Below are 15731 nucleotides of genomic sequence, written 5' to 3' on the forward strand. Positions count from 1 at the left end.
GGGCAGATGTGCCGAGATGGTGTAAGTGCTCTGGTATGCTGGTGTTTTGGGAGGAGACGGTCGAGTCGACAGCAGTTGGTAGTCAGTATACCGAGGACTGTTGATGAAGAAAGATGGTAGCGGAAGTTAGGGGAGGAGACAAGCTGGACGACGGTGAGGTTTATATAGGTATGATTAAGGTTCGAGAGATGAACACACGATGGACAGATGAAGAAATCGGTGGCGTTTGTTGACTTTGTCGAAGGTTTCTGAAAAGCCAGACGATGGCTTCGCCTCCGCCTCCGCCTCTTTCCCGAATTGGTATTCGCATGCCCATGATTGGGTAAATGAGGATTGAGTAGCGCGTGGAAAGAGAGTCGTGGCTCTGTATAAGTTATCAGATGTGAGTGCGATGCTTTATTCTGTCTCTACCTCCTTGAAGATACACAGTCCATGTTTCCAAAAGCTGAAATGTCTCGATCAATGAATTGAATCAGAACTACCTACCTAGGTATGAGCAATAAAGATTCTCGTGAGCGTCTTCGGGGAACAATTCGTGTTAATAGTGAAGCCACCACTAAGCTAATATCAAGCTTTGAGGCTGTTCGTTGCCTTTGTTGAGCATCACCAAGCTGGAGCCAAGTTTGGAGGCTGTTTTTATTACCCTTTTGAGACTGGAAAAAGCAGGCCTCAAGCCCCCAGGACCAGCCTGGGCACATTCGCAACCTTGGCAACGAGTACTTCAATTTTCCCTTCCAGCGTTGGGTTCACTCAGCCTTCGAGCTTGTTGAGAGAGCGTGGCTTGATATCGTTTTAGGCGGTCGGTGAGTTCCAGGCCCTAAGAATGATCTGGATCATAGGGGGGAAAAAGGTTCCGTCCTCTACTCTCCGTCGTGGGTGTTGATGATGCGTGACTCGCCGCCCGCTTCGCATTGCGTAGTTGATGGGTGGATCGGGTTTCCAGACTCTACAGATTCGTCCCAATCCGTCCTTGTCTGATGAGTTGCCCACAGATACATATTCGTAATAGAGACTATCCGCAACTTTTAAGCGTATCGACAAGATTTTAGATGCCCCAAGGACAGGTAAGCTAGAAACTGTCCGCAGTCATGTCGGCAACACCATTGGAAGGGTCACCGATACCGCTTCAGCAGTACGTCGGCTGCATCCCCGAATCTCGACTTCAGCATGGTCTCACGAATTGCTTTCGCGATATACTCGTTTCCGTTTTCATCCATGGGCCTAACGTCGTGGACGCAGTGGCTTAGTCCCATGGCCCCGAGGGTGCTTAGAACATAAGGGCGGCTCTGTGGCAGATGTTTGATCAGGGAGTTCAAGATCCGTAGTTGAGCAGCGAAGCGTCCATCTCCTGGCAGAAGGGTCATCCCTGGAACGGACGATGATGTGGAACGAACTGAATGATTGCTCAATTTGGCGAGAGCCTCACTGCTGTCGCTGCTTGATGACTTGATGGGAGCCTCAGCTATCATGGCGCTGTTGAGATTCCACGAGGCCGCCTGACTCACGCGGTCATTGGGCTCGGGAAATATTTGACAGACTCTCGATGGTCCCGGATTCTCAAAGTAGCATCGACATGTGGAAAAGTTTGGAGCATTGTAAAAGTCAATGGCGTCTGGGGCACGAGCGGCGCCGGCGAGGTTCTTTTTCAGCCTTTCTGTGCTGATGATGGCAGTTATGTAGAGCGCGGCTTCTTGCATCAGCGCAAAAGTGTTTGCATTCGCCTCGGGCTCTGTGCCCAATGTTTCCAAGGGGATGTTGCCGACGTTCAGCCCATACACGTCTGGACCGTGGACGTCATTGATGCCGGGACGATAGGACTCGTCGCTCACTCTGTACAACGCCCAGTCGAGGATGTCTTGTGCTTGTGGGTTGTCCGCAATCCAGTGATAACGCCAGGCAATCAAGTCCAAGATCATAGAATCGAGCTGCTGCTGAAGAATGGGCACTGTGGTTGGCGTCTCCTCGCGAACGATGGTGCGATTGCCAGCGACCCATTGGGAACGTTCATTGAGGACTCGGTCGGTTTCCTCGAGAAGCCTCGGGAGGGAAGAGATGATGTCGAGTAGCTTCTGTGTGTTTGACTTGTTCTCCGGACACTTCGACCAGGGCACCGTCTTCCACTGTTCTTGTTCGAGAAACGTGCCACGCCTTTGCACGAGAGCATTGGCCAGCTATCAATGATTAGTATGTAAGAGTTTGTGAGGCCAGTGGCACTCACCATTGTGAATCTGCAGGATTCAAAGAGTGGCAGAATTGATGCGTCGTTGAAGCATTCCGGCCCGCAGTGTTCCAGGATCCGAGCCAGCCCTTGGTGGTGGACGAATCGAAGGTCGGAATCTACGGCAATCTACAATGACTTGGTCAGCGTTCACCAATCACTTGTTCGTAGCATTTCTGAGTCAAGTGATTGCATGTAAAGGACTTTTTTCAACTTACAGCATACGACCCCATGATGGAGATGGGCTTGATGAGAGTGGCCAATTCTGACTTGGACGCTACTCCCAGCCTTGACTGCAGCCTCTTGAGATTCATGCCATAGAGTCGTGCACCGTTCTGCTGCAATCCCGCGACATCATGATCCCGACCAAAGATTCCGTAGGCAAGCGCCCGAAGGCTGTCGTAGCCAAGCTCGTCTGTTTGCTGGGTGAGATGCTGGCGCATGGGCGTGTCCTGTAACAGAATACTGTGCATGTTGATCCAGCTGTAGGCGTCGAAGAAGTAGGAGAATGTGACATTGTCGACAAACGGGTCGAGGCTGGGCTGGCTGATGAGAGGCTGCGTTTCTTGCGTGCGACTCGGTAGCCTTGACTTGACGTCGGGCTTCCCTCTGCAGTTCCTGCCGCTGCCTCGAGCTGAACGGCTACCGTCCTTCTCGCCATGATTCACTGACGCTTCAGAAGGAAATGAGCTCGATTGCCCGATCTTGACCAGGCTCGAACGCCCAATTCCATGGCTCTGAATCCTCAACACTCTTTCGTATCCGGCGCACTCGTATCTCGATCTGAGGCACTGTCCGCAGCTCGGCCTCTCCAGGTCACACTTGATCCGGCGGCGGCGACACGTATGACAGCTGGCACTGGTCGGCTCTCTGCCCATGTCGCATCTCGGCAGATATTTTTTGGTCTATAAAGCTGTGAGAAGAGACAAACTGTCGTGGTTCTTTACCACCTCGATCCACGACTTGCTTGTCATCATGCATCACGTGATGGCTGCTTTTCCGCTTCTTCCGCCTCTTCTTCCGCACTCGCAGCTTTGATTATGTCATACCTGGCTGGCAAGCATTGGATGCGTCTTGCATGTGATGCCCTTCTATGAGACCCAAGAATCGCCCGAATCCAATGAAGCATGGAGCCAATGTGCCGGGTGAGTCCTATGTATGCTGGTGTTGAACCCGAGCTTGGGCCTGACGCCTTGCCGTGATTTAGAGGTCTCACAGGGCCAGGAGAGAGGTGGAACGTGATGTAAGTGAGCCGACGAGGAGCATCGATATCGTCAAAAAAAGACTGGTAATGAGCAATAATGAGACTCTAGACGAGACATAGCAGGTTCTCACGGGAGACCTTTGATAGAAGCCGCAACAGAGAGGGCTCCTTATCTCCCTGCACCTAGGTAATCGTTGCGGCAACCCGCCTCTGCACGACACTCTCAGTCTGCTCACATGTAATCCAGTTCTTGAAGTCAAAGCGACAATCCGTTCAACGTCTTGAATATTCACTCACGCCGGTTCTTGGCCCCAGCATTCCCTCTGAACTAGATCCGAAAGCCTCAACGGCCGCCTCCCCTGTCAAGCACCAAACATCGCCAAAAGTTTCCTCTGTTGCCGCCTCTTGCAAATACTCCATCTAAGCCCTCTCAACTAGCCGCAGGAATTCCTTAATGCCGTCTATTAGCATACATTTACGATACGAGCGGCGCGAGAGCATTATGCGCACAGAGTTGACGATGTTTAAGGGGCTTTATAACGGGGACACAGAAGGGCTCGGCGGTAACGCGGTTGATGCATAGAGGTGGTTGACGATAGTATAAAGAGCGCCATGGTTCATCTAAGCCATCCCAGAACCGATCAACAGTCGTCTTCTCTACTCCTTATCTCAAACACTCAACATGAAGCAATACACCTCCCGGTACGCCGGCCTCACTGCCGCCCTCCGGCGCGTTGACTACAGCGGCACCTCAACTCGCAGAAAGGAACTAGTGATACCCCCAAGGCGCTGTACAAATCGAGATGGGGGTAAGAGCCGGGGTCATTGATAGTTAAGTGATTACGGAGGCAGCTCTCACGGGCGACTTCACGGCCTGGTTGGGGTCTGAGAAGGCCAGCTTCCTGGCTGGACGCTTTGTCTGGGCCAACTGGGACCGCGACGAGCTCCTTGCCCGTCAGCAGGAGACTGTGGACCACAACTTATACAAGACTGCCGTGAGCGGTGTCGAGACTCAGCCCTGGAGATGAACTCTTGCATAATAGCATGGCATCGGGAGTTGAGCGTATCACCTCGCTTGACCACGACGCGATGTATTGCGTGCGCAGTTGCTTGTCTTCACAACGAGTCGGGATAGGCCAACCTTTTACCATTCTTCAAATATCTCGATCCATAAGTGTTGCTTTTTTACTCTTTGCAATTGCGTAGAGTCCATAGACTGATAAATGTGTGGGGCGTAGGTTATAAGAGGATGCAAACCATTTGCAGACTTTGATATCATGCTCAAGCTTTAAAGGGGTAGCAAAGGCTATCAGCAGGGTGATGTCGTAGCTTTGCTGTCGTTGTGATACGGTGAGAACGCAGCCAAGGAGATACTCCCAGCGATACCACATCAGAGTGCATCTCACCATTGTGAGCGTGGCTTGTAATTGTACGAGATGCAGGCGGCGCGGATTCGAATTGGCACCATGAACGCGTCCAATCGCTGTACCTCAGCAGATAGTTTGCCAAATCTCAATGCGCAATCTGTGAATTCTTTCAAGGGGCAGCTTAGGGTACTGCAACATGCGTCACTAGAAACATCCCCATCAATCACGCTGAGGCGGTTGCACAAATGCACAAGAGAGACGACGTTGTCAGCCACTTTCCGGACTTGCAAGCACATGACTTGACTAGGAAGACGTCATCGAGTAAAATCTACAAGACACATGGACAGCTTATGACATGCTCCCGTCAAGTGAGATTCATCCAGGTACACGAAGCCGTGAGCCGTCTTAGTGGATGACGGGGCGCAACTAGCAGGGAAACATCTCACAGGGCCTCCAGCAGGTTCAGCATGTTCAACAAGTTCACCTCCAATCGGTCGCCTGTGTAAGTGAGGCCAGTCCGAGCACTATGAAGTTGCCTCGTGAACCTTTCCCAACAAACTAGACCGGCCCAAATATTGCTCCCGACCGAGCGGGCTGACAGGAGTGACTGGAAGTTGTTCGCGAGGGGCACTCCAACGAGACAGACGCAAAAAGCCAGACCAACCCCGGCCCGCGCCCCGATATGGCTAGCAGGACTCTTAATATAGCATCCGATGCATGATCCGTTTGTTCGGGAATGAAACACAATCCCACCGTCTCTTGCTCCTTTTGGACGCCCTGTCATGAAGTTTGTCTGGATGAAGCTGAGCTCCATCCACTCGCCGCGTGCTCATGTGCAGGCATCGTAGCCGTGTTAAGGGGAACGATCCGAACAGAGCGGAGAGAAAATCGTTCCCTGGCCTCGCAGAGTTGTGCCGTTTCTAGGTCAATATCGGATGGTATTATTTGGAATTTGGTTTCGGGAATTCAGGGACTAACAGACAACTGATAGATATATAGCTCTACAGTTACTCTCTAAGCGGATGTCGCAATGGACGAATATCAGCAGAAGCAACAGAGCATCCTCAAAAAAGTTCCATTCCGCTCCTCCATTATGCGTGCTACAGCCCTCGCCTCCGCCGCCATCATCGCGCTGGCTTCCCATGCCAGTGCAGAGACAATCAAGATCGATGTCGGTCCCAACGGCCAATTCGCCTTTCAGCCAAACAACATCAAGGCCAAAGTCGGCGACGTCCTCTCCTTCAACTTCCATCCCCTCAACCACTCGGTCGTGATGGGAGACTTTGCGAACCCTTGTGCCCCGGCCAAGACGGGAGGCTTCTTTTCCGGCTTCATGCCCGTGGCAAGCGGAGTGGGCGTACGTATACCCCAAATTCCTTGAAGGTGATGCCTCGATCTAACAGTGCCCCTGCAGAGCCAGACGTTTGAAGTGACTGTCAACAACACCGACCCCATCTTTTTCTATTGCTCCCAGAACAAATTTTCACACTGCATCAGCGGGATGAGCGGCGTCGTCAACGAGCCTTCCTCAGGAGACACGCTCGACGCTTACCAGGCTGCCGCCAAATCCGTCAAGAGTGCTTCCAACCCGGCTACCGTCTTTGGAGGGCGCCTTGTTGCCAATGCCGAGGCGACGTCCTCGGCCACGACAACGGCTGCTCCCGCAGCTACCACTACATCCTGCACTACAGGCAACAAGGCTCCCAACGGAAACGGCTACAAGCGAGACACTTGCTCCGGGGCGGGCTCTGTTCAGGCGTCTATTGGAATCGTTGCGGCCTCTCTGGGCATGGCGCTGCTGCTGTCCTAGGTTGATGACATGGAAATTGCTGAGCTTGGATACCCGTATTGATATTTGACTCCTATATGATAAGATATAATAATTAATCAGGCAATTGGGCCTCATGTCTAGAGATCTTTTAGATTTCGAGTCAATTGGTATGACCCGAGACACCTCGTGACACTCAGGATGCAGCCCATTAAGACCATGAGGCCACAGTCCATTTCGGAAACCAACTACTCTCCTGTATCGTCGTGGAATTGACGTACTTTGTCATTGGGCCATCTCTTGATGAAAGAGTTTAATCCAGAGCCATATGTGCCTTGATGTTGGAATGGTCACCGTGATAAAGACCTTTGCTCCAAAGCTGATATTATCCATGTGGCTAAAGCTCTATGATGGCCGCCAAATTCAGTGATGCTTGCCAAGAATCCGTCAGCATTACTTGAAACTAACAAGGAGACCTTTCAGCAACAACTGTGATGGTGTAGGTATCCTCCAAGTAACTTTTGGTGCCAACTGCGAGCTCAGGCGACCCGCATTTTCCCTACTTGAAGGTGGGACAGAGGCTGTTCACCAGGCCTCAAAGCTTGCTATCCCATGAAAACAGCCCATGTTGGGTTGCATAATTCTCCAGAACTGACTGAGCATGCTGAAATTGCAGCCGTGTCTGAACGGTCGAGCTTGATATATCGTGAGATACTGCAACAAAACAATAGTTCCTGCCCAAGGGAAGCTGAATGTTCTATTTCAGCGGCTTGATTGAGAGCCGCAAGTTGATGCCTCGGGGTAAGTGAATCTATTCGCCATCATGTTATGGGGTGAAAGCTATCTGCAAGTCGCCCGCTCCATGCCTGAGACCGAGTACTAGGTATTGACTTCTGCGGCTCTTTTCCCCAAGTACTCATGGCTTGAATATGTTGCCAGTGGTGTCCTTGAGAAAAGAAACATTCTTCTAACTTTCAGAGTTACTCAAGACTTATATGCTAGTGTTCACGGTCACGATAATGGGGTATTGTGCCTAGATGAATAACACTCTAGGTGACACCCAACCTGTCACTTCGGGGGCAACGAGCAATACGACCGCGAATCGATACCGCATTCGATCAAACACGACATGCAATGTGACGTTCTGTGAAGGTTATTTGGAAAATGCACCTTCTTATTCCCAACATTTATATCCTACGGATCATTCTCCTCATCCAGTCATTTGCCTAGCCAATAACATCCAACAACTCAAGGCATTTCCAGCTACATCTTCAGCCTAATACCAAGTTCCGACAATCAAGAATCACCCGTAGTAGCTAATGCACATTCGTACTTCGCTTCAACAGAACCTTGTCCATCACTGGGCTTATGACAGCATGTGGGGATGAAGCACGGCATTTGAACTGGCAAGAATAAATTCCGTAGGATAATAGATCCTGGATAGAGTCGCATTGTACCCATAATCGGCAACACCATTTAGCCACTTTACACGATCGGATAACTCCCCGCATTGCTAGATCGAAGTGTGTCGATCCCCCTCATTCTATGAGAGAACGTATGATTGAGGTGTACCTTTCCCGTGAAGTATAAAACATGACTTGAGTGTTGTTATTGACATTACGAGTCCACCGTAGATCTCACGGGAAGTATGAACGACGCGCCAAAATGCGGCTCAAACATTGGAAAACAGCAGCCTTTGCGGCCGCCTCCATTGTCTCCCAGGTGGAGGCCGGCTTTTGGAACTTTGGTCGTGATACATCGTCGTCGACAAGGCCGCCGACCAAGGACCAGTTTATTGAGTCCTTGATCTCCAAACTTACCCTGGAAGATCTAGGTATGCCCTATACCAGATACACGTCTCATCTTAGAGCTGACGTCTATAGTTTTGCAACTCCATCTCATGTTTGCCGACGATATTGTCGGAGCTGCTTCACACAATGAGTTATACGGTATAATACATCTTGCCTCTCCCTCACTTTAAAGCTTCTCCTGACAAGGCTCAAACTTCTCCCCATTGCCATTGCAACACGAGCGTCGTCTAACGCGTCCAGACCAAACGATGCATCTCAGTCCGAAATCCCCCATTGGAACCATCCACGACTGGTACCCCATGAACAAGTCTTATTTTAACGTTCTCCAGAAGCTCCAGCTGGACAATTCTCACGTAAAGATCCCAATGATGCTTGTAGAAGAGTGTCTGCACGGCGTGGGCTCGTTCAAGCAATCCATCTTCCCTCAGAACATTGCGATGGCGGCCTCCTTTGACACCGACATTGTGTACCGGGTCGGAAGAGCCATCGGAACGGAAGCGCGTTCGATTGGCATTCATGGCTGTTTCTCACCGGTCCTTGATCTCGCACAAGACCCTCGATGGGGAAGAGTTCAGGAAGACTTTGGAGAAGACAAGATATTGACATCCCACATTGGCTCGGCTTATTCTTCCGGTTTGTCCAAGAACAAGACGTGGTCCGACCCGGACGCTGTCTTTCCCATCATGAAGCACTTTGCCGCTCATGGCGCCGCTCAAGCCGGCCACAACACAGCACCGTTTACAGGTCTTGGGCCTCGACAGATTAAGCAAGATCTTCTTGTTCCCTTCAAGGCAAATTATGATTTGGGAGGAGCGAGGGGCGTGATGATGTACGTGAGTATAGATGCTCATGAAGTCACACCAACTGACCATGCGCAGGGCCTATAATGAAATTGATGGCGTGCCGAGTTGCGTCAACCCGATGCTGTACGAGGTGCTGGATGACTGGGGCTACGACGGCATTGTCATCGGCGATGATACGTAAGTAAACTGATCTGGCTTCAGACTTTTACTTACTCGATATAGGGCCATGCGTAACCTCCTCACACAGCATAGAGTTACCACCTCTGAAGCAGACACGCTCCAGCAGTGGTACAACGCAGGTGGACAAATTGATTTCTACGATTTCGATTTGGACAGCAAGATCAATGTAGGAAGCCACACGTAACAAACGGTGGACAGTGCTGACAAGAGCAGATCACCAAAGCCCTTGTCGCCAACGGGACTGTACCCCTCAAGACGCTTCAATCCCATGTCCGCAAGATTCTGGGCGTCAAATGGGACCTTGGCCTCTTTGAGAATCCCTATATCCCGGAGCACATTGATCCTCTCGCGGTTGTCGCCAGCCATCAAGACGTTGCCCTGGAGGCCGCGCACAAAAGTATCATTTTGCTCAAGAATGACAACCGGACACTCCCGCTGAGCTCCCCAAAGAAGATTGCTCTCATCGGGCCTTTTGCCGATACCATTAATCTCGGCGACTACTCTGGTGCGCTTGGACAGTATCCCGCAAAGTACACGCAAACACTTCGGGAGGGCGTCTTGCGCCATGCAAACAAATCCGGCCACACAGTTCGCACCAGTTGGGGCACGAATTCGTGGGAATACAACAACCAATATGTCATCCCAGGCTACCTCCTCTCTACCAATGGCAAGCCTGGCGGCCTAAAGGCCACATACTATGCACATACCAACTTTACCTCTCCCAAGGCCACGCGAGTTGAGGTTCCCGCGCAGGATTGGGGCCTCTATCCTCCGCCTGGTCTTTCTTCCAACAACTTTAGTGCCGTCTGGGAGGGTGAATTGGAATCACCTACTGACCTCGACGTCAACGGATGGATTGGTCTTGCAATTGGACCAAACAGCACTTCAAAGCTTTACGTCGACGGAAAGCTGATCTCGTCCAAAGGCTACAGCGGTTCAGGGAACCTCCTGGGGACGATTGAGGGGTATGCCTGGACACAGGCCAATTCCACTCTTCCTCCTCAGGGCGGCGTTGAGTTTACGTTCAAGAAGAATGCCAAGCACCACGTCCGCATCGAGTTCCAGTCGTGGAACAACTACAAGAAGACGGCCAACGTCAACTCTGTCAACTCGCAGCTCATCTTTTGGTGGAACCTTGTGTCTCCCAACGGCAAAGCCCTTGATCAAGCTGTGTCTATTGCCAAAGACAGCGATGTTGTCATTCTCGCAGTGGGCGCTGCTTGGAATAGTGACGGAGAGTCGGGTGATCGCGGCACCCTAGGACTTGCGCCCAGTCAAGACGAACTGGCAAGGGAAGTATTTGCACTCGGCAAACCCGTGGTGCTTGTCCTCGAGGGCGGAAGACCATCGGCCATTCCCGACCACTACGGAAACTCTTCTGCGGTTCTGAGTACATTCTTCGGTGGTCAAGCTGGTGGACAGGCGATTGCCGATGTACTCTTTGGCGACTTCAACCCGGGAGCACGCGTGCCGATTACAGTACCCTGGTCGGTTGGACAGATCCCAGCGTACTACAACTACAAGCCATCTGCCCGAGCGGCCCAGTACCTTGACATTCCGTCGGAGCCCATATACCCCTTTGGATACGGCCTCTCTTATACCACCTTTTCGACATCTTCTCCCACTGCATCTGTCAGCGGCAGCTCAAAGAGGTCCAGCGTCGATGCTCAAACAAGTCAGTCCTTTGGCTCGGGTGATTGGATTACCTTTTCAGTGACTGTGAAGAACACTGGCTCGGTTGCTGGAAGCTATGTAGCGCAGGTGTACCTTTTGGGTCGCGTATCGACGATTACCCAGCCAGTGAAGCAGCTGGTCGGCTTCCAGCGTGTCTATCTGGAAGCTGGGCAGAAGAAGACTGCGAACATCCAGCTCGAAGTTGACAGGTATCTCAAGATAATCAACAGGAAGGACGAGTGGGAGCTCGAGAAAGGAAGCTACACTTTTGCTTTGTTGGAGCATGGGGGAAGCAACGCCGACACGTCCAAGAATGTGACGCTGCAGTGCGTTGGTTGAAGCGCCCTCAAACGACGTCTAATACGTGATCAGTACGCGTCTGTTGTATACAGAGCACGAGTCAAGCCAACAAGTATCCGCGATAACCACCGAACGTTCCATGTCGTCGAAAGGGGACGTATAGAAGGTTTAATAGAACAGGCGCTACCAAGAATAGAAGCAGGTTGGCAGGCGGGCTGCGAAGCTTGTTGTCCACGTTCCGCATCACGTTTTCAAGGTACCACTCTGAGGAATATAAGGTAGGTAGTTACGGTTTATTCTAGGTAGGTATGTACAGTTTCTATGATCAGAATTGCCAACGAGATAATCAACGGGTCTAGCAGTACTGGCAAGCTCCCTCCGGGCAGTATCTATATTCGGTATGTTAGCATTGAACCAAAGCTGGGCTTGCTGTAAGAGTATGACATACCCGTGACTACAAGTGAAGCTGCAGAGGCCAGAGTACGAAGACGGCTCTCCCGCAATGGGGCATCCGTCCCGTCCATCGCCCGCCGGAGGAGCGGGAGCCTGGCCGAAGCTCGTGCAGACACAAGGGCCAACAGGGCAGTATCCGTAGCTGACTTCATGTTAGCTGAGGAGGAGACAAACTAGAAGCATCTCGACTTACCTGCAAGCGAAGCTGCAGAGACCGGTAAAGTTGCCAGACTCGCCGGGAGCAACGGTGCCGCCATTGCAGTTGGTTGGATCAGAAGGCGCCGCACTGCTCGTCTTGGACGGCTTGGCGCTCGTGGGGGTGGCAGGCTGGCTGGCGGGCACAGACGGGTTCGTTCCCAAGGACGGCTGCGGGAGGCAGGTTGTCACATGCAGACCGACGGTCAGCGAGGTCAGACCATCGGGGCCGAGGACATCACGCGGGCCCGCGGGCAGCTCGCCGACGAAGGCGTTGAAGTTGTAGATGCCGCAGTTGCACACGTCCGTGATGTCCATCAGGGAGGTTCCGGACAGGACGTTCTGGCCGTTGCGGCTGACGGCGAAGCTCTGCTTGCCAAGGCCGGCGGGCACAGTGTTGAGGGTTGCTCCCGCCGGGACATTGAAGGAGCGCGAGTTTCCGCCGCTGGTCGCGGATAGACTTGCGGAGCTCTTGAGCAGCGTCACAACGTACACGTCGTCGTCCATTGTCTGCCAGCCGTTAGGAATTCCCTCAAAGTAGTTGCCGCTGGCGTTGTTGGCAGGTGCGTTGAAGGTGGTGTCGGTGGCATCGCAGTTCAATGACTTCAAGTTGCGGCGATACCAGTAGATGACGTGCTCATCCTCGATATACTTGGAAACATCTGTGTCTCCGTTCTTGAAGGCAGCAATAAAGGGCTTTGCAAGAGTGAGCCAGCCACTGTGGTCCATATCGTTTGCCTATATCCGGGTTAGAGAGCTGTAAGATGCAAGATCCATGTAAGGGGAAGATGCTCACCCATTTGCTGCCTCCATCGTCGCCGTGCTTGCTGGAAAGAGGGCCTACGGAACGGTTAGCTTGATGTTGTCTCAGATGGCAAAACTGAGCAAAAGGAGCATGTGAATGAAATGTCTAGAATGTTTGAATCAAGAGCAATCGTTTGGATTTGCCACAATGATCGATTAGTGATGGGTGGTGGCGGGGTGGTGTTGTGGTGTTTGCGTTGAGGTGGAGTTGTGATCTGGTGATGGTGCTGATGCGAATAAGGGGAAAGCCGTCGGATTTTATACACACCAACATAATGCGATTCGCCAATATCATTCCAGGTAATGATTTCGACGAAATTAAAGCCTCCGGTCAAGATTTCCTGCCACCTATTGTACCACAATGGCCCTGAAGGGAAAACGAAGTTCTTGCTGTAAAGAACTTCAGGTCCATAATGCGTCGAAAACCAGGGCGAGACGGGCGCCATGTACGTTTTTCCACCTAGCCAGCTCTTGTAAGAAGCATCACCTTGAGCAACAGTCACGTTGGCTCCAGGCGTCGGGGCTTTGTTGTTGCCGTTGGTATCCCAGGCCTATCCAGCACGTCAGCATCACGCCTTACACCACAACCCTACCCCACACAGAAGCTCGCAACTTACCTGCCAGCTGAAGGCACCGTCAATTCCATCGGTGCTCGACTGACCAGGATGGAAGTTGGGCACAAAGTAAGGGTTAACACCGGACGCAGCCTTCATAGCATTGGCATCGAGGCCGTCACCAGCAAAAGACGAAACAAACGGACGGCCGTCAACCTGGAGCTGAGCAGGATGACCGGCAAACTGCTTGACCTTGGCACCAACTCCAGCGGCGTCACCGGTGCTCCACCAGTTAAAGTCAAAGGAGATGAAGACCTTCATCCCATTGTTCGCAGCCGACGTATAAGCGTACTCCAGCTGTTGGTCGGTGTACGAGTCGGTGCCGATGTTGAGGGCGAAGGCGTCAATGCCCACGGATTTGGCAAGCTGGAAGTCGGAATCATAGTCTGATGCGGAAGTACGATCGCCAACGATTCCAATCTACGGGAATATACAATTAGCTGGGAGGCCATCGCAGAGACCCGAACGTGTATACCTACCATAAAGTGAGCAAACACTAGCTTGTCCGCGGCAGTCTGTCTCGACTCGAGAGATCGGACGGAGACGTCAGCACTGGCAAGCGAAGACAGAGATGCTGCAGCAGCAAGGGCACTGAGCCCGAGGCGGCGGAGGCTCGCCATCGACAACATTGTGAGTAAATGGCCGTTGGCGTGAGGATCACGAAACACTCAGATCGGGCACCTGCCCAACCCTTTATATCTCCGCGACATCCTCTCCTTGACAACAGCGATAGTCCCAGGCATAGCATGAAACATGCCATAAAGGTATACCAGATCGGTCCGAAGCGAAAGCCTGGTCCGGCCCCCCCCCCCCTATCCATCTCGATGTCCCTCCCCCTTAAGGCTCTAGTGCACCCACCACGGCTAAAGCGAGCTAAGCCAGAAACCATATACTCGACAACTCGACGCCCTACGTGGCCGCTGGCAACGTGCCTGTTTGGTTCATTCCGGGGACCTTGAAGGCTTGCCGCAAGGCTGTCTACCGGTCAGGGCGAGCCCACCTGAGTAAACAAGAATTGCGGAATTCCGGATGGCTCGCGATCGGTGCCATGGTTTTGGACGCGGCTTACACTGGAGATGCGCACTAGTTGAGTCCTAGCAGTTTTCAGTATACAACTCCTACATAGTGCAAACTGGGATGCTCCATGTTGTGGCTTTCTATAATTCCAACACAACAGCCGAGGCCGATCAACCTAAAATCCCATTCCATATGGGGACTCGATCCCTATTCAGATCAAAACTTTGGTCTTTGGCTTCATTGTTTGCGGAAAACATACAATTGGCATACAAATCAGACGCCGAGACCCGCAGAGTAAGCCTGGAGTTACTGCCGTGAGCCATCACCTTATACGAGGAATCTCAGAGAAACGGCACACTTAATTCCTTCCTCATCTGTCCATTACAGCTGAACCATCTCACGAATCCGACCTGCCGAACTCAGCCTTGGTCAGTTGTGAACCGTCAGGGCCGAGGGATGTCAACGTCAGGGACCTTTAAATTAGCCAGGGGGGGGGAGGCTCCGTCCCCATAATTGCCTAGGCCTGACCGGGTTTTGCCACCAACGGGACGCCGATGACCGCTGAGACGGAGTAAAAGGCAACTCAAGGAATACTGAGAGAAGAGGGATTGAAGAGACGCAGCGGGTTCCGGCAGTCAACCACATTCCGTAGCACCCACGGCACGCCGGTCAGATCGTGATTGATGTGTCCAACCCCGGCCGAATTGACAAACTCGTGCTGTTCAGACTCTAGAAACGAGTGTGTCGAGCCCCCTAGCTTTGCTATTTCTCCGCCAGTGTTATGGAAGCCCAGATCCACCAAAGTACATGTTCATCAATAAGTTCTGCCGCAGCCATCGCATTCTGCGGCCCGCAAGTTGAGTTGTCTATCGGCGCTTGGTGCCCGATAGGTAGTACTACAATCATGTCGCTGTTGACACAGCCTTGTCGACGGATGAACTACCGCCCTGTGTTTAGCCCCTTCTCCGCACTCTGGGGTAGTTGTCCTGTCTTTGCAACCGCTACCACGAATCGCCGCTATTTGCCAAGTACAACAGCTGCCATGTATAACTCTGTCTAGCAATTCGCGAGGATCAGAGTTGAAGCAATCATTACCCATTCTTCCACTCTCCTCAACAAACGATCTAAAGGACTCAATTAACCACTTCACACACAGCTATCCTACCACAGCCCCGTCAGCCTCCAACGGAAACAAAAACACGGAAAATAACCCATGTAACGCCAAAGGCTGACCACGAACGATGTTACCGTCAGGCGTCCTCTTGCAGTTGCTCCATCTCGTCTAGCCATGCACTGAATGATTCCTTGATGCCACCCAGAAGC

The 15731-nt window shown here is 52.1% G+C and overlaps 5 protein-coding genes across 5 annotated transcripts; 3 read left to right on the plus strand and 2 right to left on the minus strand.

Annotated features, from left to right (window-relative positions):
* Positions 1–1112: 1112 nt before the first annotated feature.
* TRIREDRAFT_63978 (uncharacterized protein) lies at positions 1113–3096 on the minus strand (the record flags this gene model as incomplete). Its single annotated transcript, XM_006966537.1, has 3 exons — positions 1113–2171; positions 2219–2347; positions 2437–3096. The coding sequence occupies 3 exons, from the start codon at positions 3094–3096 to the stop codon at positions 1113–1115; spliced, it is 1848 nt and encodes a 615-aa protein (XP_006966599.1).
* Positions 3097–4104: 1008 nt separating this feature from the next.
* TRIREDRAFT_108669 (uncharacterized protein) lies at positions 4105–4450 on the plus strand (the record flags this gene model as incomplete). The annotated part of the gene is made up of 2 exons (XM_006966441.1): positions 4105–4231; positions 4275–4450. 2 exons carry the CDS (start codon positions 4105–4107, stop codon positions 4448–4450), a joined length of 303 nt encoding a protein of 100 aa, XP_006966503.1.
* Positions 4451–5882: 1432 nt separating this feature from the next.
* Positions 5883–6599, plus strand: TRIREDRAFT_64181 (uncharacterized protein; the record flags this gene model as incomplete). Its single annotated transcript, XM_006966442.1, has 2 exons — positions 5883–6146; positions 6204–6599. The coding sequence occupies 2 exons, from the start codon at positions 5883–5885 to the stop codon at positions 6597–6599; spliced, it is 660 nt and encodes a 219-aa protein (XP_006966504.1).
* A 1623-nt stretch (positions 6600–8222) lies between these two features.
* Positions 8223–11364, plus strand: TRIREDRAFT_108671 (glycoside hydrolase family 3; the record flags this gene model as incomplete). The annotated part of the gene is made up of 5 exons (XM_006966443.2): positions 8223–8391; positions 8609–9197; positions 9247–9348; positions 9394–9517; positions 9565–11364. The coding sequence occupies 5 exons, from the start codon at positions 8223–8225 to the stop codon at positions 11362–11364; spliced, it is 2784 nt and encodes a 927-aa protein (XP_006966505.1).
* Positions 11365–11680: 316 nt separating this feature from the next.
* On the minus strand, positions 11681–14020 carry TRIREDRAFT_108672 (glycoside hydrolase family 71; the record flags this gene model as incomplete). The annotated part of the gene is made up of 7 exons (XM_006966538.1): positions 11681–11714; positions 11774–11920; positions 11972–12711; positions 12770–12813; positions 13046–13328; positions 13395–13811; positions 13871–14020. 7 exons carry the CDS (start codon positions 14018–14020, stop codon positions 11681–11683), a joined length of 1815 nt encoding a protein of 604 aa, XP_006966600.1.
* Between the last annotated feature and the right edge of the window lie 1711 nt (positions 14021–15731).

Source organism: Trichoderma reesei (genome assembly GCF_000167675.1).
Source record: "Trichoderma reesei QM6a unplaced genomic scaffold TRIREscaffold_13, whole genome shotgun sequence".
In the NCBI taxonomy this organism is placed as follows: Eukaryota; Fungi; Ascomycota; class Sordariomycetes; order Hypocreales; family Hypocreaceae; genus Trichoderma; species Trichoderma reesei.